Raw genomic sequence first — 22,354 nt, forward strand, 5'->3', positions numbered from 1 at the left:
GACAATCCTCGCAGCGTGTATCACGTGGTTCCATTCCTTCTTAGATCCAGCTGTGTCGCTGGCCTTTTCTTCTACTGCATTACATAGCCCTGTGCCCTCCAAGAATTTCCCCTTTGCCTAAGCAGAAGCTGGATTTCTATACTCTGCAACCAAGAATTCTGCTTAATATCCAAGCAGAACTCTCCAGATAAGTCATCTGTACTAACGTAATGTGTTTTTCATTAATGGAAGTATTTATGCAGTTTGAATGCCCACTGGAAAGGGTTTAAGAGAAGAGATTTCTGCTGAGGGTGGCAGTCCTAAAATGACAGCAACAGCAGCAGCTATCTCCATTTGAGTGCTTGCTATGTACCAGGCACTGTGTGGTAGCCAAGAGGGGAGGCCGGGTCTGATCCAGGTTTGTTAGACTTTGAAGTTCTTAATTACTAAGACAGAGTTTCTCAAACTTTTTAATATCATGACCCCTTGATGATCTTAAAAACTGAGAACCCCAGAGTTTTTATGTGGGTTATATCTATATTTACCATAATGGAAATCAAAACTGAGAAATTTAAAAAATTTAAGAGAACAAAAACCCATCACATATTAACATAAATACTTTTATTAAAATTAACTATTTTTCAAAACAATCAGTGAGAAGGGTAGCATTGTTTTACATTTTTGCAACTCGTTTATGTCTGACTTAATAGAAGACAGATGAATTCTCAAGTCTGCTTCTTCATTCAATGTACTGCTTTGCTTGAAGTACAAGTATAGAAAGAAAAACTGGTTTCACATAGACTTGCAGTTGGAGGGAGAACTTCATGAACCCCCTCTGAAAGGGCTTCAGGTACTCCCAGGAACCTTCAGACAATAATTTGAGAACCACTGCAATAAACTACACTGCTTCCCTGTTAAAGATTCTATATAGCCATTAAGTTGGTATTAGAACTAACACTTTCTTCCACGGCCAAACACATTTTACACAAACTGTGAAGGGGTGGTGATGAATTTTGCTAATTCAATTTTAAGTGGCATCGGCTTTTTTTTTTTTTTTTTTAAATTTTTTATAAAAAGATGACCAGTAAGGGGATCTTAACCCTTGGCTTAGTGTTGTCAGTACCACGCTCAACCAGTGAGCTAACCAGCCATCCCTATATAGGATCCGAACCCGTGGCCTTGGTGTTATCAGCACCACACTCTCCCGAGTGAGCCATGGGCCGGTCCAAAGTGGCATCAGTTTTTAACTTGAGTTAATAAATTACTCTTTTGCCAGTCAAGATTACATATTAAGATTTTTTAAAGATTATTTTTCTAAGCTGAGAAACAACATGCCACACACGAAGTTAACATTTGTATAGTGGTTTCAAATTTTACAAATCCTTTCTGTGCCCACATGATGCCATCTAATCTTTAGAAGCCCGCTACAGAGGAGGAAAGCTTGGAGCAGAGAAGCAACTTGCCCAAGATTGTCATCAGTAACCAGGCTGTGGAACCAGGACTCAGAGCTGGGTTTCATGACTGAATCCCATGTTCTTCTCTCATTCAGCTGCCTGCTGCTGTCACACAGGAGGAAGACAGGACTGATGGCCATTTTCAGGTGCCAGCAATCCACACTACCCCCTTGCTCAGTTGGATTCCTCACGACCAAGGGATGTGCTCTTAGGACAACTCTGCCCTGGCTCTAATGAACAAACAATTCACTTTCAAAAGCTGGTTTCCCAGCCTTGGAAGAGGGGACCCCTCATTTATGTTCACTTATTTCACACACACAAGAGACAGCATCTGTTCTAGAATCTAACTGGACTTTTTATTTGACACAGAATACAATATGGCTGTAGGAACAGCAAACTGAAAAGACAAAGCAGAAAAGACACAGTTCTATCTAACCTATAATTAAGTAACAGGAGGGCAAGCCATTAAATGAATAACAAATCAGTTAAGCTTGATGGAAGAATTCTTTTTCTAGTGCCCATACCTGAAATACAAAGTAAATTATTTTGTTAATTCCAAATCTGCTTAAACATATGAACAACTTTAGTTGGAACTTTGAAAAGATGTGACTACAAGTGTATTCCAAGATTGGGTATGACAATGGCCTTTGCCCATCATTGTGATTCCCCTTTCATCTCACCATCCTTCATAACTTCTTACCCTACCTCTTTCCTAGTGACTGGCTCTCCCTGTGACTCAACTACAGCCACCTGACAGTTACCAGAAGATGCTGGGTGGTATTAGGGAGGGGAGAAGGGAAAGTCACTGCTGGCAGTTGTGAAAGGGAACTTCACCTATCAGCTTCCATCAGTGGCTCAGATACAGTTTGAGCTTTTGGGCTCCCCTGCCTACAGCAGCCTATTTTCACCTCAACTCCAGTACTCAAGTTTAGGGTAAGCAAATACATATTGAGAACAGCAATTGAACAGCCTTCAATTTCAAAATCTACTATCAGCTCCAATTATAGCTCTGATAACATTCAGCACTGCAAAGAGAACTGTGGAGAAACTAGGCATGGATTTCAGGGAGTTTCTGATTTCCCCAGAAGACAAAATCTGGCTTTAACAAGATTATAAAAACAAATATGGCCAGAAAACTTCTTCCACATATAAACAGATTTCTTGAACACAAGATCCTTCATTATTATCTTACTTACTCTTTTCTCTTCGTTCTTTTTGGGCAGTTAGATTCTCATTAGAACAATCTGTTATGTGAGTAGAAACCAGGGCACTACAACTCTGGATTACAGCTTCAATCATCCAGAGGGATGATTTGATCCTTCAAGTACTTCTCATAAAAAATCCACTTGAAAATTTTCTTTAAAAAAAAGTGTTGTACCAAATTTCATACTGGTTAGGGCTCTGGTGTGTGTTAATGGGCTGTAGAACAACCCAGAAATTGTCTATCAGATTAAGGAATACCAAAGAATTTGTTTTCCCAATGCACTGATAACCATCACCTGGAAAAGTCACCAGTCAGGTAAGGTGGCAGTGTCAAAGCCCAACATGAGGAATTCTTCATACCCCCAACTCTTAGGTTTAGCCCTGGGCACATGTAATGAGCAACATGAGACAGTTTTGGTCTAAAACGAACCTTGAGCCTGCTCTAGGGCAGAGCCAATTACGAAGGCCTCTTGAGAACTTAGAAAAGTTCTCTTAGAAAGCTTCTGCCTTGGCATGTATTCTTGTCATGGTTCCATTCAGAATGCAAACTCCCCAAGGACAGGGAGGGACTATCTCATGCATTTTTATATCTTACGAGTTAGTTGGCATACATCTTGCTGAATGCAGCTCTACAGTAAAAGTTAGATACTAAGTATTTGGCAAGTTTCTTTAAAAATGAACATGAGGGCTAGCCAGTGAGCTCAGCTGGTTAGAGCTTGGTGTTTATAACACCAAGGTCAAGGGTTCGGATCCCTACACAAGACAGCTGCAAAAAAAAAAAAAAAAAAAAAAAAAAAAACCATGCATTTGATAAAACTTCCAAATTCTTTACCAAAATAAATTATTGAATCTAAAGGCAAAATAACTATACCAATATAGGATTTTTAAACATTTTACAAAGAATCCTATTTTTTTTGTTTTTTAAAATCTAAGAATATCCTGTTAACACTTATATTTAAACAAAAATCCCCTTTCCCATAAAAAATTTGATAAAGAAAATGACCAATAATTCCAAAGAAAAAAAAAGGGCAAGAAATATATATATGAGGGTACTTCAAAAAGGTCATTAAAAAAAAAAAAAAGAATAAATATAAATCTTTCCATCAACTTTTCAGAGTACTCTTGTACAAGAGTACATACACACAAACCAGCAGTTCACAGAAAAATGTAAGAGACATAAAAACATATGAGAAGTCGCCCAACCTCACTGAAAATTCAAAACATGCAAAGTGAAAGGCCGGCCCGTGGCTCACTTGGGAGAGTTTGGTGCTGTTAAGACCAAGGCCACAGGTTCGGATCCCTATATAGACATGGCCGGTTAGCTCACTTGGGAGAGCCTGGTGCTGACACCACCAAGTAAAGGGTGAAATCCCCTTACCGGTCATCATTTAAAAAAAAGCAAAGTGAATACTAATCTTCACCTGTCAGAGTGGCTAAGACAGAAAAGTTTGATAATACAGCACTGGCAGGAAATGAAGAAAGGGCATTCTGCTTCACTGTTTGGAGGGAGTGTAAATTAGTATATATTCTTGGGAAAAACTGACACTATTTATCAAGAATTAAAATGTACACACTCTTTACCTAGAAAGTCCTCTTTTAGGAATCACTGCTACAGATACACTTGCACATATACACAAAGACTCATGTAGTATAAGGATGTTCATCCCTATATACTACTTTTAACAGTTAAAAACAAGAAACTCAAATGTCCACTAACAGGGACTGATCAAAAAAATTATGGTACATCTGCAAAAATAATACTCTGCAACCATTAGAAAGAAGGTAGTTTGATATTTATGGATATGGAAAATCTCCAAAATGTATAAAATGAAAAAAGCAAGGTGAATTACTGTATAGGATGCTCATATATATGTTAAGGAAAAATTAAATATATCTATATACAAACACACACACCCCCATACACATGCAAGTACATATATGGAGATAGTCAGAAAAGCTACTAAGAAGCTATTGCTGATGGTTATCTCTAGTAAGTGGGAGTAGCGGTCTGAGGTGGGAGAGTAATTTTTTGACCACCTGAATTTTTAAAAATTTATCACATCATGCTTTATTTACATAATAATAATTTAATCAAGATAGCCATAAATGCTATATCAGAATGAATCAGCATGAGATAAATCAATGAAACATGAGAGGTGGATATAAGTCTAGCCCAAAGCAAAGACACCTGACATTAGGCAGCCCATGGTGCTTCAGTAGGGATGATTGTGGAAATATTTAATAGTTTGCAAATTCCCATATTTTCTACTTTCACTGACCCTAGAAGGCTGGGAAACCCTAGGTTGCAAACTCTTTATGTTGGCCTATCCTTTGTGCATTTTCCACAAAGATGGGTCCTTGTTCAATTAACCAAAAGCTACTTTAAAAAACAAGGCATGTTCCGTATCACCATCTTCTAAGAGTATGCCCCTTTCAGCTTGAGGTGAGTCAGAGAATGGCACTCACCACAAAGCCCAATCTTATAATTTCAAAACAGCCAGAGACACTTACTTTTGGAATTCCCACTCTCTGTTGTCCAATGGACACACCTGCCGTGTTTTGAGCCAGCGAGAAATGCAGTGAAAGTGAAAAGCGTGCTGAAAGAAAAGATACATTTTATTAAAAGTCACTGTGCAGACTCAGCCATCCCCAACAATGTGTCTTGTCTCCCTGGGCACTGGAGTGGGTTACAAGCAGTGGGCTGGAGAACAACAACAGGAGACAAGAGGCAGAAGTTCAACAACTGAGCACACCTTAGTACCTTCATTAGGTACAAGGATATCTCCAACTAAACGTTTGTTAGAAATGTCATTACTACTAAAGGGAGAAATTATTTAGGAAGCAGGGAACATGGTCTAGCAGTGAGCTCTCTCCCCTTCTCTTTAAGGGAATGCCGCTCCCTGGTCCCATTCTGCCTGTAAGAGCATGCTTCTACTCTCCTTAGGAAAGGATGTCCCAGCTCCCCCCACCCTCCACCATGCGCTTGGAGAACAGGAACCCCAGGAACAGAGCCCCCGCCCCAGCCCTTGATTGGGTAGTGCACTGCCGTGCAACCCACCTCAGAGCTGAGGCAGGCACTTCCCCAACCTCCCCACACCCAGCTCAACTCTGTTCAAAGGAACTTTACTTCCAGATTTGTTCAGAGACATATTGATATTACAAGAGCTAAGTGCCTAACAACCCTTTAATGGGTGAGGGACTTTGTCTTAAAAGGGAATGAGATTTAAAAATTGGAGTAAAAGAAAATATTACGAGAGACAAACTGCACACAAGCAGCTGAAAGAGCACCAAAGGGCTTATTTCATGATCAGGACATGAAGTAAAAAGGCAAGAGTACCAACAATACGTAACTGACAGAGAGCTAGGAGTTGGCTTAGATTTGGGAAAAAGAAAATCTGCGTGCAGTTTTTTGGCATGGGTTAATGACATGCAGATGCTAATCACAATACCTCTACAATGGACATTTATTCCCCACCCCCTGCTCATATGAGTACAGTACCAAGAGAGAAGCAGCAAGTGTTCCCCTCATTTAATCTGTGACTGGTAAACCAAAATGGAGCACAAGGGGGAAATACTGACACCCCAGCATAACAACGAAAGCTTCTGTGGTCTTGGTTTAATAACAGCTTGGAAATAAGGGCCAGCCCATGGCTCACTCAGAAGAGTGCGGTGCTGATAACACCAAGGCCACGGGTTCGGATCCCTATATAGGAATGGCTGGTTAGCTCACCTGGGACAGCATGGTGCTGACACCACCAAGTCAAGGGTTAAGATCCCGTTACCGGGGATCTTTAATAAAATAAAATAAAATAAAATAACAGCTTGGAAATATGGTCAATATGTCTCCCAAAACACACCTGAAACTTAAGGAATCATATAATATGGATTATGATCTTATGAAGTGTCTTGGGACAAAGTTAAAAATATAATTCAGTGATTAGGAGTGGTATCCACAGCTAGCACACTATGGATACTCAACAGGATAAATATTCTTCCAGAGTAACAGCCTTTTGGCAGATCCCTTCCCTGTTGATTCTCATACAACTCATTGTGCAAAAGACAAAAAACAAACATTTTTCTCAAGTACCAGCTGTTGGATCAGGCTCACCTAACAATATTCAAGACACCCTTTCCCACCTCCCATCTCCCTGCTAAGCCCTTTGCAGCAGCACAGGGACCTTGTCTACCCCAACTACCTCAGAGGATGGCAAGTGCTGGCGGGAAACAGGGCTGTAAATGGGGCTTTGGGACAGGTGACAGCATCCCCAAATATTTTTGATCCCAACTTGACCCCTGTTAATAATCTAAGATATACTAGTGGGTATATTTGGCAGTCAAAGTACAATTTACAGAAAACAAATTTACAGTACTTTACAGTTTATGGGAGATGTTGACATGTATTACCTCCTTTGAGCCTCACAGCAACCCTGGCAAGCAAGCATGACAGATAGTATTATCTTCATTTTACAGACAGGAAACTGAAACCCAGACAAGTGACTTGCCTAATCCCTGGAGCTGGTTTGTGGAAGACCCCAACTAGAACCCAGGACTAGTCCAGAGGCTTCTGCCACACCATACCAGCTCTTCTTTATGGCAGGCTCCCTGAGCTATCTCTCCTTAGCCAAATTTAAGGGGAAGTTCACTCCCTTCATCTTCCACACAAAGGAACAGGGTTCTTAGTATATGCCTGAAATGTCAGGGAGGGCAAAGAACTCAATACTCAATAGTTTCTTTAGCCCCATAAATGATGAAAGCTGTCCCTTGGCCAATATGGGTTACTGTGAAACTGGCCAAAGGGTTCTGACGAAATGAAGAGTGCACCGCAAGGTATGGGGAGGGAAGAGAGCCTCAATCTCATGGGAAAAAGTACTGTGAGCTCCCATCTATTCAGTAATCCCTCCCTGACCCAAATTTGTATTTATCTAGATTTTTAAACAAACACTTATACTTGCTATGTGCCAGGAATGATTCTAAGCACTTTTTAGCATTAAATCACTTAACCCTGATTAAAATTCTATTTGGTCTTCTATTAGCCCCATTATACGTGAGAGAACCCAGGATTAGCAATGTTAAATACCTTGTCTGAAGTCACATAGCAAGTAAGTTACAGAGAGAGGAAACAGTGTTCTGACTCCAGAACCTCAGCCCTGTGTCACGCTGGGAGCTGTGGGTCCTGTCTCCTTGGAACAGGGGACCCAGATAGGACAATTTTAGCTCATGTGACTGGGACTACATGGCTCTACAGATGAATTTTAACACATACTAGAAATAACATATTTGATGTTTGTTATCCTTCACAGCTGTCACACCCTGGAAGGCTGTACATTTAGTCCAACGATGCTGCACAAAACACTTCTGGCATGAGCCTTGCTTAAAAAAAAAATCCTGGGCTGGCCCATGGCTCACTTGGGAGAGTGTGGTGCTGATAACACCAAGGCCATGGTTTCGGATCCCTATATAGGGATGGCCAGTTAGTTCACATCAGAGCGCATGGTGTTGACAACACCAAGTCAGTGGCCAGTTAGCTCAGCTGGTTAGAGTGGTGTTATAACACCAAGGTCAAGGGTTTGGATCCCCATACCTGCCAGCTGCCAAACAAACAAACAAATCCTAATTCAGTATATTTGCCACACTTAACACACACACACTTGAACACTCAACTTATTTACCAAACTTAGTGCCACAAGACACCCGACCTTTAAAAAACGTCTCTTTAGGGGCCGGCCCATGGCTCACTCAGGAGAGTGTGGTGCTGATAACACCAAGGCCACGGGTTCAGATCCCTATATAGGGATGGCTGGTTGGCTCACTTGGGAGAGCGTGGTGGTGACAACACCAGGTCAAAGGTTAAGATCCCCTTACCGGTCATCTTTGAAAGAAAAATAAAGAAAGAAATAAAAGATGTCTCTTTAGAAGGTAAAGATTTCCACCAAGAAAATATTCCAAAGACTGTGCCATAGGCTTTGAAAACAATTCTCAAAGATGAATCCCCCAAATATTGCTAATAAAAGTGGGTCCACTTTATAATTAAGACAAACTAGTGCCTCTCCGCACTAATAATTTTTACTCTATGACAGGTAAATAGTATGATGAGTTAAAATCTCTTTTACTATCTGTATATCTTTTGGGGAAAAGGTGGGCTAGTCATTTTTTTCCTAGTTATTTTCAAGACTGGCGAAGCAGGAAAAGTGGTGATATGTTTACAAGCCATGCTGATAGGTAAAGATGTTTCCTTACGTTACAGACTCCCCACGCAACGGTACATTCTTCAGAAGTAGCAGACGCCTGGTTAGCTTGACATTCTATGCCTGTGGGAACAAGAGCAACAAGATCACTGGACCTCAGGAACAGCAATCTTTCAATCTGTAGCAGCCAAAACAATTCTCAAGTGGTTAATTAGCCATAATTGTTTTTTAATGAATGTGAAAAAGGGTGAAGAGAAATGTGATTTAACAGTATGCTTTCAAACTATTTCCTATCCTTGTTTAAAAACAGTAACAAATGGGAATGGTATTTTAAATTTTGAACATAACCTGATTTGTTAAAATGGAAGTGCTTCCTCTTAATTTGGTAAATTTAGTAAATTCTTAAAGCAACCTCATAACCCTTACTGTTCTCAGAACTGGCATCTTTTCCTTATTTTTGGTGAATGCTTCCTCTTAGGCCCTTACAACACTCAGGCTTAGCCACATGAAGGCCTAGCTGGGTAAAAAGCTCCAATCCCTAAAAGGGTCAGGCAGAAACCCGTGAACTAGGACAGAAGCTAAATAAAAGGGGGTGAGGAGGCCTGTGTCAAACTGCAGAGTGTGCTCTTTGTACAAGCATCAAAACTCCAAATTCTGCAAAATACTGTCAAACAAAGCAAATCTGTTAGGCCAATGAGTTAGATATTTGAGGCTTACTACTTTGTGATGCTTATTGCCCCTGAAGAGATTCTGTCTGGGAAATAGAGAAAATTACTGCAAACGTACCTAAATATCAATTTCACAGAGGAGGAAGAAAGGGAATTTAAATAGAATAAAAATCTCACTGAGATTGAAACTGATGTATAAAACTTTACTGGGGATAAATATCCAAAGAAGAAGAACTACTAATGTATCATTTGCTTTCTCGAAGATGGTAACTAAATGGAGTTTCCTTTCTGAAGAATAAAAAGCTTCAGGAAAGATTATCTGACATGGAACAATTACCTCAAAATACCATAGGTGAAAATAGTAAAATTGTAAGAAAATATTATGCTGAGATGTTAATGCATATATTTGGTCTCAGGAGAAGAGATACACCATGTTTTTTTTTAACCCCTTCAAAAATATGAAAGGCAAAAGATCTGAAATCACAGAACTTGCTTTTGCTACCCAGATTCTCACTACAAACAGGATAACTTGGTTTGCCATATGATAAGATTGAAGAATCTAGGGTCTATGCAGTATATTCAAGAATTTATGGGCCGAGCCTGTGGCGCACTCGGGAGAGTGCGGCACTGGGAGCGCGGCGGCGCTGGGAGCGCGGCGACGCTCCCGCCGCGGGTTCGGATCCTATATAGGAATGGCCAGTGCACTCGCTGGCTGAGTGCTGGTCACGAAAACGACAAAAAAAAAAAAAAAAAAAAAAAAAGAATTTATGGGGGCTGTGAATGCACTACCATATTTAAAAGAATGGCAGAGAACTTGATGTCCTTCAAGTTGAATGGCCTAACTTAGATGAGGACTATATTTCAAAGTACATCATCATGTTTAAATTTGTTCTAGGACTTTCTTTCTGGCTGTGGCTATGGCACTACTAATCTACGGAATCCCTCAAGCTCTTTATAATATAATGATACAGTCCTTTCCTTCCTCAATGCCTTTCTTCCGTACCTGGAACACTCTCCTTCTTCCATCACTTTGAATCCCTACCTACCTTTCAAGATCCAGACTAAATCCTTATTTTCTGACTGAAGTTTCTCCTGACTCCCCCACACTGAGTCATTTTACTCTCCTGGTACTTATAACACTTATTATTTATTATAACATTTATCAAATGACATTATGATTATCTCTTCACATACCTGACCTCCATCCTAGCCCCCCACTCAAAGTTTCTGCAGAGCAGAAGCTCTGTCTTTTTTTCCGTTTCCTTGAGGTTTTAAAAAAAATTTATTTATTAATATTTCTAAGATGTTGTTGCAGAGCAGTTGGGGGGGAGGGGGAGAGAAGGGGGAATGAAATAGGGTGGGAGTAGGGAGAGAGGGCTTGGTCCAGGCCCGTGGCGCTACCTTCATTCCAGCAGGGGGGACCAGCCGGTTCTGGCAGCTGCTCGGTGGTCATCACTGGGCTGGCTGCAGATGTTGGGGGGTGGGGCATGGTTGAGGCCCATGGCTATCCCCTATCCCTGGCTTGGTAGTTCAGGGGCTTCTGGTCCTTCTATGTTTTATAGGTGTTCTTTGCTGGTGTTAGACCTTAACTAGTTAATATCAGATTTTGTCTCTGATCTGTGGGTATTTTGTTTTTCCTCTCAGGTCTGTGTTGGATTATTCGCTATTCCCACCACTTAAACTCTGCACTGGAACTAATTTGTTGTCCTTTGTTTACTTCTAAAATGGGGGAACTTCCTGTGGGTACCAGCACTCGAGCCCTAGAGCTGAGCTAAATTGCTGCTTTGCTGCTGATTCCCTGGGGAAGGCTTTTTTGTGCAGCTCAGGTTTTAATTGTTGACCTTGTATGTGCTTCTGCATCTTGTGAGGTCCGATACACCTGGGTTGTGTGGAAACTCTGGTCTGCACCTGAGTTTTTTCAGCAAACTACACCCCATGCAGTTCTCTATTCCTGACCTGTCTCCACTGAGTGGTCCTGCGCTGATTCAGGGGGCAGATCAGCTGTGCTGTGCTGTGCTCCAAAGTTTTCCCCGGTGGGCCTGACTCCCTCATCATCTGTACACCAAACACTTCCCATGGGGTGAGCTGTGTGCAGGTCCTTTGTGATGACTTTCTGGCCTCTGAGTGGCTCCTTTTTTCAGTTGTCTGTGGCTCTTCGCTCCTATGTGGGTCTACGGGAACCCTATTAGTGGTCTTGCTGGCCTGGGGGCCACTAAAGCCCTCTTCTCCCCTGCAGCCTCCATGCAACTTCATACGAAGGACACAGCAGTGGCTTTTGCAAGCTCTTGTTCCATGCGCTCACCAGCTCAAGCCTTGAAGCGGCCAGGGCTCGAAATGGTGGGAGCAATCCTTTCTTTCTCTCATTGTGGTTTCTCCTGCTTTCATGAACTCCGTAAGTCTCTTCTCTTCCCCTGAGCTCTATTGGCCCTAGCTTGGCTGTTGTTGCTTTTTAAAAGTTGTAAATTGGTTGATTTGTGGGAGAGAGTGACATGGGGGACTGTCTATTCTGCCATCTTGACCGGAAGCCAGCCCTGTCTTTCTATGCCAAGTGCAAAGTAGGCTCTTGGCATTTGAATAAACAAACAAAAACTGTTTCTATAAATAGAAAGAAGGGAGGCCAAATACTCATGCTTTACCAGAAAGTTCCTGACAAACAAAAATACATAGCAAGGACAGGACAGCAATCTAGAATGCCAGATAAGAAAGGATATGGCATGGAAAATTATTAAATACGGGTATAAAATGTGCTGACATATACAATGGTTTGGGCTTTTAGTGCAGAGGGTGAGTACAGGGTTTGAGTCAAGTTAATTTACAAAGGGGCAGGAACTGTTTACTGTCAACCCAGAGTAGACAAAACAGCACACAAAAGGTTCATGTTACACCCCCTGCAAGGCAGAAGCTTATTTCATGTGATTTATAAAGCTTGGGGACTTTTAATCTTCAATATGAGAGCGGTACCATCAAAGGACTGCTAAGGAAGTGATGGCTTCATCTCAAGAGTGGACGGATTTCACAGTTTCAAAACACTGATGTATCTGTAGATTTAGGAAGACACCAACTTCTTACGGGCAAAGGCTGAGTCTAAGATGAAGGTACCTCCTTCACCTGAAACAAGATTACCAGCAAAAATGGAGAAAATACCGCCTAGCAGACTGTGTATTTCAGCAACTCTATAAAACCACCAAGAAATGGGACAATGTAAAATAAAAACAAAGCTATAGCAGGGCATGTAGTATCAATATGGACTCAAAAGAGTAAGTTTTCAGACCAGGAATGCTTTGTAGGAGAGTCCAAATGGGGCACAGTCATAATCATTCTTATTTGTACATACAGCTATGTATATAATCATTCATTTAATGCCAGACTAGATTTATTAGAAAATGACCATTGCTAAATCAAGATTTTTATTTTTATCTTTAATAGTCTCTCTATAAAAAAAATCATAAATCCATTTAGTTTTTAAAGTTGTGGCATCCAGACTTCTCTTCAGTGTCTATAATAAAAGGGTACTTTTTTTTTTTTTTTTTTTTGTCTTTTTCGTGACCGGCACTCAGCCAGTGAGTGCACCAGCCAGTCCTATATAGGATCCGAACCGGCGGCGGGAGCGTCGCCGCGCTCCCAGCACCGCACTCTCCCGAGTGCGCCACGGGCTTGGCCCAAAGGGTACATTTCTTAAGGGTAAAGACTTGATTTAAGTCATTGTTTTATCTTGGTGCCTAGCAAGATGCCCAGAATACGTTCACTGAATGAATGAAAGATATGACTCAAAAAGAAAATACTTTCATAATTTTTTGTTATAGGAGTTCAATATTCTACTTCATCTTACATTTAAAATATAATGTGACAAAACAGGAATCTAACTGAAAGCCTACATTGACCCCTCAAGCATTCAACTCTAAGAGAAGACAACAAATGGCCTTTGCCTGTCATGTCCCTCCCAAGAAGTTCATTGTCTTGCATCCAGTGAGACACACATGACTTAAATAGAGACGTTAAAAAAAAAATCAGGGTTATATAAAAATCATTGTCTGTTTTCAGAAGAAGCCCCAGGAAAGTAAAATTTTCTCTGGGTACAACTCCTTGTGAAAATGCAAGGAACAGAAACTAGCATGCATGTAATCAAAAACCCCACCCAAACACATTTAAAACTATGCATGTGTTTTTCTGTGATGGGTTCCTTCCGTCTATATTAAACATCACGGTAGCTGTTAATCAGCTTTGACTGAAGTGTGAAAGGAAAACAGGGCCAAACTCAAAGAAGCCAAGGGCAATAAACTACCAAAACATGCCATGATTGCTTTCTAACATAAAATATTTGATTTGTGCTTTCCAAGTTGCAATGATCACAGACTGTTCCGCTATTTTGTGTTTTTATTACTCATTTAGCAAATATTTAGTGAGAATTTATTATGTACCAGACACTAAGCTAGATGCTGGGTATATAGTGGTAAATAACAAGGACGTGATAGAGAATCAACTAAATTAAATGATTAATACAAAAGGAAACTACAGGAAGTTTTGGGAATACTGTATTTAACAGAACTCCCATAACCTGTGTTTGTGTGTGTGAGTATGGTCAGGGAACACATCTTTGAGCAAGTTCAAGGTGAGATCTGAAGATCAACTATGGGTTAGTTTTGCACTGCCCAATACAGTAGCCACTAGCCACATGTGGCTACTGAGCACTTGAAATGTGGCTAGCCTGAATTGAGGTGTGCTGTAAGTGTAAAATACATGCCGAATTTTGAAAACTTAGTACAAAAAAAGGATTGGAAAATATTTCATTTTTTTACATTGATTATATGTTAAAATGAAAATATTTTAGATATAGTAGGTTAAATACAATATTAAAATTAATCTCATCTGTTTCTTTTTACTTCATTAATGTGGGTACTAAAAAACTTAAACTATATATGTGCTCACATCTGTGGCTTTCATTTAGATTGGACAGTGTTGGGTTAGACAAAAGAATGGGGGAGAACAGGCAAAGAATATTCCAGACACATGGAACAGGATATATAAGGGCTCCAAAAAAAGAGCATGGGCACTTCAAGAACAGAAAGAAGGCCAGAGAAACTACTACAGTGAGGAGGAGTGGCTCAAGATGAAAGTAATCTGAAAAATAAGTGCCCATAAATCCAATTCTAGGAACGTCCAGTATTTCTCAACTGTTTCTGGTGCGATCAACATTCTTGCCTCTATTACTACAAGGATATGAAGTCTGTCTATCAACAGCTATAATCAGATCCACTATGAGTAATGTAATATGTGGAAATTTAAATGAAATTTCTTTAGTGCAATTCATTACCTATTCATTACCTTATTTAAGTAAGATGCTGGCAAAATATCCTTTTTACTATGTTTGGGGCTAATATTGAAAATCCTTATTCCTTAGGCTTCTATTCTTTTATATACCTTTTCCAGCAAAAACTAGTACAGATAAAACGTTTTAGCTCCAAGTTTGTTTTTTTCCTTTCACTATTTCTGCCTAAAAGTCAGGGTATCAGATGGGAGATACAGAGGAAGAATCAACAGTGACTGTGTCCCCACTTCATTCTAAATGTGTCCTTACCATCTTTAGAATGAGTAGATTTTTTTTTTTGAGAGCAGGGTATGCCTCTAGGACATCATAAAAACCTACTCTATTTCAAACACACCAGCAGACTAGATGCAGAAGACCCCAAGCACTCTATGCTTTATATCTCCTTGAGAAGAAGAAAATTGGTCACATAAGGATAGCCACAATCTCTGTAACCTTCCCAACTTCCTCCCATCCTCCTCCAATTACTTACAAAGATCCATAATGTGATTCCTGCAGATTGCACAGTTATCAACCACAATATCCCAGGCCCAGAGGGCTACTGCATTCCACTGCAAAGAGAAAAAGGAGGAACAATGCACTCTGCTTGTAATATAACACACTCCAGGATAACTGAAGCTACAGCTTGGCCACAGGGACCACCAAACAAAACAGTTTGGAGATATTACATTACTCTTATTTATTTAATCAGAGGACATCGGTAGGCTACATGTATGCTCTCCCATTCTTCAAAAGGTTGCATATATGAACACAGAAATTAATGAGTTATCTTGTTTTTTTTTCCTACAGCTTAAAATAATTTAGTCAGCCATATCAATGTAAGTGATTTAGGAATGATTTTTAAGTGCCTGTTTTAGGTTTAATAAGCATAAACTTGAATTACTGCGCAGGTTTCTCTGGCAGTTGCACAAGAGCTGAAAATCTGCATAAATAAATATCTGCTCTTCAAAGGCAGCTTTGGAGGAATGAGCCAGGAGGTGAAAGCTACGAACAGAATGAACTAAGATGAAGATTGGATCATAAAATGGGTAATCGTGGGATAAGCTGGGTAACTAATTACCCAGTGTCAGTACACAGAACAAGGTCATCACTTAACTCTTACAAAATTACTTCAAAACAAAGTCTAGAATTCACTAGAATTTTATTTAGTTTCTACCATCAAATAAACTGATGTCCCTAACTTTAACAAGTTCAGATTCCTATACTTAAGGTAATTCCATTAAGAATTTATCTAAAAGTGGTATTTCAGTAATCCAACTCCCCAGCTGCCGCAATTACAAATACTCCCAAACTTCCTTTCCGCCGACTAATTGGGTGCCACCTCCCAAACCTTCATCTCTTTCAAGCCCAATTCTCAGTGTCCACTAACTTCTTCAGCACTTTTCACACCACAGCTTCAACCTGGAAGAAAACCCCCTACTTCTACTACACTCAATATGGCTGCTGGCTGTAACCGAGCAGCAGTGGCCACAATGAGATGCCAAAAGCACTAGAAGGGGGAATACTGTCGGTGAAGCCAGACGTTCCAGGAATAACATTTTCCCGATCTCAGAATCTTCATTTTGAACAGATTTATTTCACATTAGGTTGGAATCAACACGTTTCTCCCAAACTGTTGCAAAACCACTAAGAAGCATTCCACAGTTTTGCTTTACCACTCTTACCAGGTCATTCGCAACTAGCGTTCAGCCCTCCTTAAATGCCACAAGATTTGGGCTCGCATTTTCTTTTTAACAAATTCCACCGTACTTTTTTTTTTTGAAGGGGGAGATTCTGGACGTGACTGAGAGCCACGGGACTGGGACGGTTGTGTGACAAACCCACAGGCGTCTCAGAAGAACCAAGCATTACAATCGAAACTCTTTAGCTCGGCGGGGGCGAGGGCCAGAGAAGGGCCTAATGGAGGCCCGGATTGAGCGAGGGCCAAGCCAGGGTCCCTCAGAGCCAGAGGACCCCAAGCCTCAGAAAGGGGCGGGACAAGGAGATCACCAGCGAGGCTCCTCAGAGGCCCCCTAGGACCCCAAGTTCCTGGCTTTCGCTGCACTGCCCCATCCTCCGCCCAGCGCAGTCGCTCCGACTCCCCATTCCACCCACCCCACCCTGTCCTTCCCCCACCCCTCAACCACTCCAGTGACAGCTCAGGCGCTTGGCTCCCTTCGCCAAGCGGCAACCCCGCATATCTCAATAAGCACCTCCGTGATTGGCCCCTCCGCCTCACATAGACGCCAGGACTAGCCTTGACAGTGGGCCGTCGTCACGCCGATCAACACTAAAACCCGCCCCCCAGCTTCCTTTCGTGGTACCCGGTCCGGGGACGCCCTGAAATGAAGCCCTTTCCTCCGCGCCTCAGTCATCCCTGGGCTTGCCAGCCATATCCGCGCCTCTCTAGCATCTCTGAGGAAGGCGCTGGCGAGACCCAACCTTTTTCACTTCAAAGCGCTTCTTGCCCGCGCCGCTGTTGGTGCCGCTCGGGGTATCCACATCCATCGCTGCCGCCATTTTGGAAACACAGGGTCCGTCGTCCGGACACTGCGCCTGCGCAGCAGCGCTCGCCTCGCTGCGCACACGCTCCGGCACCTCCTCCCGCACTCCACCCCTCACTGGAGCGCGAGGGGCAGGTGGGGGCGGAGCACACGTGACCACGCCTCTTAAAGGCGCTGGCGCAGGTTCCCCCCTCACGTCGGCTGGGGAGGCGGCGACAGCCCCAGCGGCTGGGGCGGGGCCGGGCGGGGCCGGGCGGGGCAGAGGCGAAGTGAGCGAGCCGGGTGGAAACGTTCGAAAGGGCTCGCTCTCGTCGCCCTCCCCTGGGAAGCCCCCGGCCGCGCTCCCCCAGCTGGGGCGGCGGCTGCTGCTTCCGCCTCGGCCGCAATCTGCAGCCCTGGCCCTGCCCCGGCTGCGGTGCCGGTGCCTGTACCCGCGGGGGAAGGGGCGCGGGTGGGCGCCCCGCCTTCTGCTGCCGAAACCTGCTTCTGAGCCAGGCCCGAGGCGCAGTCACTCGGGGAGGCCCGAGGCCTGAGCACGCCGGGTCCCAGGCACTGGCTACTTTCCTGATTTCAGTTCGGGAATTGGTCAGGGACTCGACGGGGAAGAGGAGACCCCCCAATGTCCTTTTCCCCAAGGCCAAACTGAGCAGGCATTCTCCAACCCGGCCTTCTGCCCACCAGGAATAGAGCGGGGAGGCTTAGGAGCTTGGGAGATGCCACCTCTCGCCTGCCCATAATACCAGTTCATCCTAGAAGGGCTTTTGGTTCAGGTACACGATTTTAAGGTACACGTATTTGAGTACACACTGCTTATTCCTCTATTGGTCATTTATATAGGATCCTTTCTCCTTAATTTATGTCCTCTTTCTGCTCTGTCCTTAGCGCTGGACACTGACCCAGCTGCAGTCGCTGTACTTGAATTTCGGTGAGGCATTCCGACATTGATTCTTTAAAGATGACCGGTAAGGGGATCTTAACCCTTGACTTGGTGTTGTGAGCACCACGCTCAGCCAGTGAGCAAACCGGCCATCCGTATATGGGATCCGAACCCGGGGCCTTGGTGTTCTCAGCACCACACTCTCCCGAGTGAGCCACGGGCCGGCCCCCGACATTGATTCTTAGTGGTCATTCCCACCCAGCCAAGGCACCTGTACTTTATGTCACTCTACCATTTCTAGGCCAAGCCCCCCTTTGACGCCTCTAACCTTGCAGAGGTTTGACTGCGCTAGGTCGCTCTTAAATCTTGTATAGGTTTTTCTGAAATCTCATTTTATCTTAAAAGATAATTGGAGCGTAATAGAGTAGGTTGACTCCATTGCTAAACCTGAAGAACTGTGACTTACTTCCGTGTTAGTCATAAACAGGAACAACAAATCTGTGAAAACACCACCACAACTTTAACCAGACTTGGAAAGAGAAAAATTGAGAGAACTTAAAAGATTATAGGAACTCTACAAAGTTTTTCTGAGCCTAAGTTTTAATGATTTCATGTTAAAATTTCTGTCATTAATTTATTGTGTGTGTGTAGCCATTCCTACAGGAATACTGGAAACCACAGTAAGATATTGAGGACATCTTTATCCATCATTCAACGAATATGTTGAGTATATACCAGGTCCTATTTTAAACAGGAGAAACACAGCTATGAAGTAGTCAAGCAGACTCCTACTAGGGAAATAATACACAAGCCAACAAATAAATACATCAGGAAATGTCAGGTATCAAAAAGGGCTATGAAGAAAACAAAATATGGTAATGAGATTAAGGAGAGGAGGAGGCAACAAATTGGGTGCTTAGGTCAGGCCTCTAGGAGCACTGACATTTAAACTGAAGTCCTTAACAGTGGCTAAATGGCTCTACCTCATCTGCTTCCTCATTCAATTTACATGCACCTTCTAACATCTTTTGTCATTTACTCGTTTGTAAGGATTATTGTTTTTTGTGTCCTCACCTAGAAAAGGGATTTTTTTTTTTAAAGGCTAGTCAAGTGAAGCAGTGGGAGTGGAGAAGAAACAAATAATCTGTAATCTGATCAATTAGTTGTAACACCGCTGCACGCGGACCAACCAAGAAAGGGGAATTTTGATTGTTTTGTTTATCGTTAACAAAAACTCCTGGTTCGTTGTATGTGTTCAGCATGTGTTGAATGAATAAATTTGGAGCTTTTTGAGCAAGGGGAGAGTGAATGAAGAGATGTCAGAGAGGCAGCCAGGGGGCAGATCAGGTAGAGATTTTATTATAGATCTCATGGGAAGGCACTGAATGGTTTAAAGAGGGGACTAACATTGACATAATCTTTTTTAAAATTTTAAGCGTTTTTAAGCTTTGTGAAGAAGGGATTTTAGGGATGCCAAGAGAGGAAGCAGCAACAGTTTGCTAGTTGTTTGCTTTGTATAGTACAACAGTGGGGAAACGGATAATCTTAGGGGGCGTTCCATTAAGCTATGAAAACCTCATGCAGAGATCTTTCTTTTGGAGATTTGCCTGCTGTGGCGATTGGCTATGGCATTCTGTATACAAGATTCTGCTATATAAATTTAAGACAACTTTTTGCAGACTCCATACAGATTCCTATCCTTTATGACTTTACTCGTTTTATAATGCAAAAGGTTGTAATTTTACTTAAGTTCTGTTTTTGCATCCATCCTTTTATTCAACAAATATTTATAAAATATCTGCAGAACCTGCTATGTGTCAACTACTTCATGCTGATCTAGGTAAAAAAAAGGCATCTGATTATAGTGTTTATTTGCAAAAGATTCTGTTCATCACTGAACTTAACAGTGTAGCAGCAGAAAGACAACAGCCAATTAATGATAATTCTAATGAATTTTAGGAAAGGGGAAGTACAGGATGTTTTGAAGCAGAGAGCAAGTCTGGAGTTTGGGGGAAAGTCCTCTTAGAGGACATGGTTTGAGGTTGAAGAATGAGCCACTGAGACAAAGTGGAGTGGGTACAGTAGTATGCTGGTAAATGTTTAAAAACCAGCTCTTAGGCTGGCTGGTTTGCTCAGTTGGTTAGAGCGAGCTGTTGTAACACCAAGGTCAAGGGTTCAGATCCCCATACAGGCCAGCTGCCTAAATAAATAAATAAATAAATAAAAACCAGCTTTAAAAAAAAAAAAAAAAGGCCCTGATCTGTAGTTTTAGCAGCCAGCATGCAAAATTCCTGAAAATTTAATCATTGTTCTTGTGAGCTAATGCAACATGGCTCCAGCACACACACACGCACGCACGCACGCACGCACGCACGCACGCACTGTCAATGGATAAAAATACAAAATTTTACTTAGAGATCTCCATTGGCTTTATCGCAATTCCACTGATTTTGAAGTTTTAACTACAGTATCATCCTGCTAAGTGAAAGAGGAAGACATAAGTAAGGAAAAATTAAAAGGAGTTAGATTCTCATTTTTATTGGAAGTTTTGGGGCTGGCCATTTAGCTCAATTGGTTGGAGCCTAGTCCTGATAACATCAAAGTCAAGGGTTCAGATTCCTATACTGGCCAGCTGCCAAAAACAAAACAAACAAACAAACAAACAAACAAACAATAACCATATTGCCATAAAAATAAGAATACTCATGAATAGTTTCCAAATTCTGGAGGGATCAGGTAGAGAGGAAAAGCACATGTTTCAATTTCTGTTTACAAAAGTATGCTTTACCAAATTGCTATAAGCTGTAGATATCTTTTAAAAGTTTTCTTAAATCTGGAAAACAAAAACATTTAAAAGAACCAGTCATGTTTCAAAATAAACTGTAGAAACCTATAATTCGTCTTTATCAGTTTATTCAGTCTCATGTAACTAATTCTCGCTCTGTTTGACCTTGGTCAGCAATTTCACACACCCATCAGTTTCTTCATTAGAATTTCAGAAATTCAGTCCAACAGTATGAACTCGAAGTTATTAGGAACTTGTCCTTGTCAGAGTTCTTTTCATTCTTTCCATGAACTTCCTTGAAGACACGCTTTAAAACTATAATTGGGGCCGGCCTGTGGCTCACTCGGGAGAGTGCGGTGCTGATAACACCAAGGCCCCGGGTTCGGATCCCATATACGGATGGCTGGTTCGCTCACTGGCTGAGCGTGGTGCTGACAACACCAAGTCAAGGGTTAAGATCCCCTTACCGGTCATCTTTAAAAAAAATAATAATAAAATAAAACTATAATTGCTTGCAAAGTGCTTTCACAGAGAGCATCAGCATAAAGCAATTAACTGTGGACATCAAGACTGAACATGGCAATGGTTAAAGATCTTATGAGAGTTGTGCAGCTGCTGTGGACTGAATGTTCCCCCAAACTTGCTGAACCTTAATCCCTACTGTAACAGTGTTGAGGGTGGGAAATTCTATCATAATAATTGATTATATTGTGAGGACTATGTCCTTGTGAATGAATTGAGCCATTCATGGAGTAATGGGCTTGGTTCTGATGGCTTTAAAAGCAGAGCAACTGAGAAGCTTAGCCCTCTCTTGCTCCCGCCATTTTGCCACGTGACATCCTGCGTTGCTGTGAAGAGTCACCACTCACCAACAAAGGCCCTCTCCAGATGTGTTCTCTGAACTTTGGACTTACCAGTCTCTAAAACTATAGGTAATAAATATTGTTTCTTTACAAATTACCCAGTTTCAGATATTTCTGTTATAAGCAACAAAAACATACTAATACATCACTGACAAGAAAATTTGGTTATTTCTGTGTCATACAACAATTTATTTATTTACTTATTTATTTATTTTTTAAAGATGACCGGTAAGGGGATCTTAACCCTTGGTGTTGTCAGCACCACGCTCACCCAGTGAGCTAACTGGCCATCCCTATTTGGGATCCGAACCCGTGGCCTTGGTGTTATCAGCACCGCACTCTCCCGAGTGAGCCACGGGCCGGCCCCAACAATTTAAAATAACCAGAATTATGACTGATAGCATTTATACCAAGACACATCAGATTTCTAGGAACCTTATATGATTTTGGAATACGTATTAATAACATATACATATAACTCAAAGAAGGTCAAAGATCATTTATTATTTTGACAATGCTTCCCATATAATTTAA

The 22,354-nt window shown here is 41.8% G+C and overlaps 1 protein-coding gene across 1 annotated transcript; it reads right to left on the reverse strand.

The window, feature by feature from the left end:
* Positions 1-1,767: 1,767 nt before the first annotated feature.
* Positions 1,768-17,348, reverse strand: RBX1 (ring-box 1). Its single transcript, XM_063075488.1, has 5 exons — positions 17,234-17,348; positions 15,285-15,363; positions 8,874-8,944; positions 5,148-5,233; positions 1,768-1,957 (listed from the first exon to the last, which is right to left on the reverse strand). The coding sequence occupies exons 1-5, from the start codon at positions 17,309-17,311 to the stop codon at positions 1,945-1,947; spliced, it is 327 nt and encodes a 108-aa protein (XP_062931558.1). The 5' UTR covers positions 17,312-17,348; the 3' UTR covers positions 1,768-1,944.
* Positions 17,349-22,354: the final 5,006 nt, after the last annotated feature.

The sequence above is a fragment of the Cynocephalus volans genome, chromosome 12 (genome assembly GCF_027409185.1).
Source record: "Cynocephalus volans isolate mCynVol1 chromosome 12, mCynVol1.pri, whole genome shotgun sequence".
NCBI lineage: Eukaryota > Metazoa > Chordata > Mammalia > Dermoptera > Cynocephalidae > Cynocephalus > Cynocephalus volans.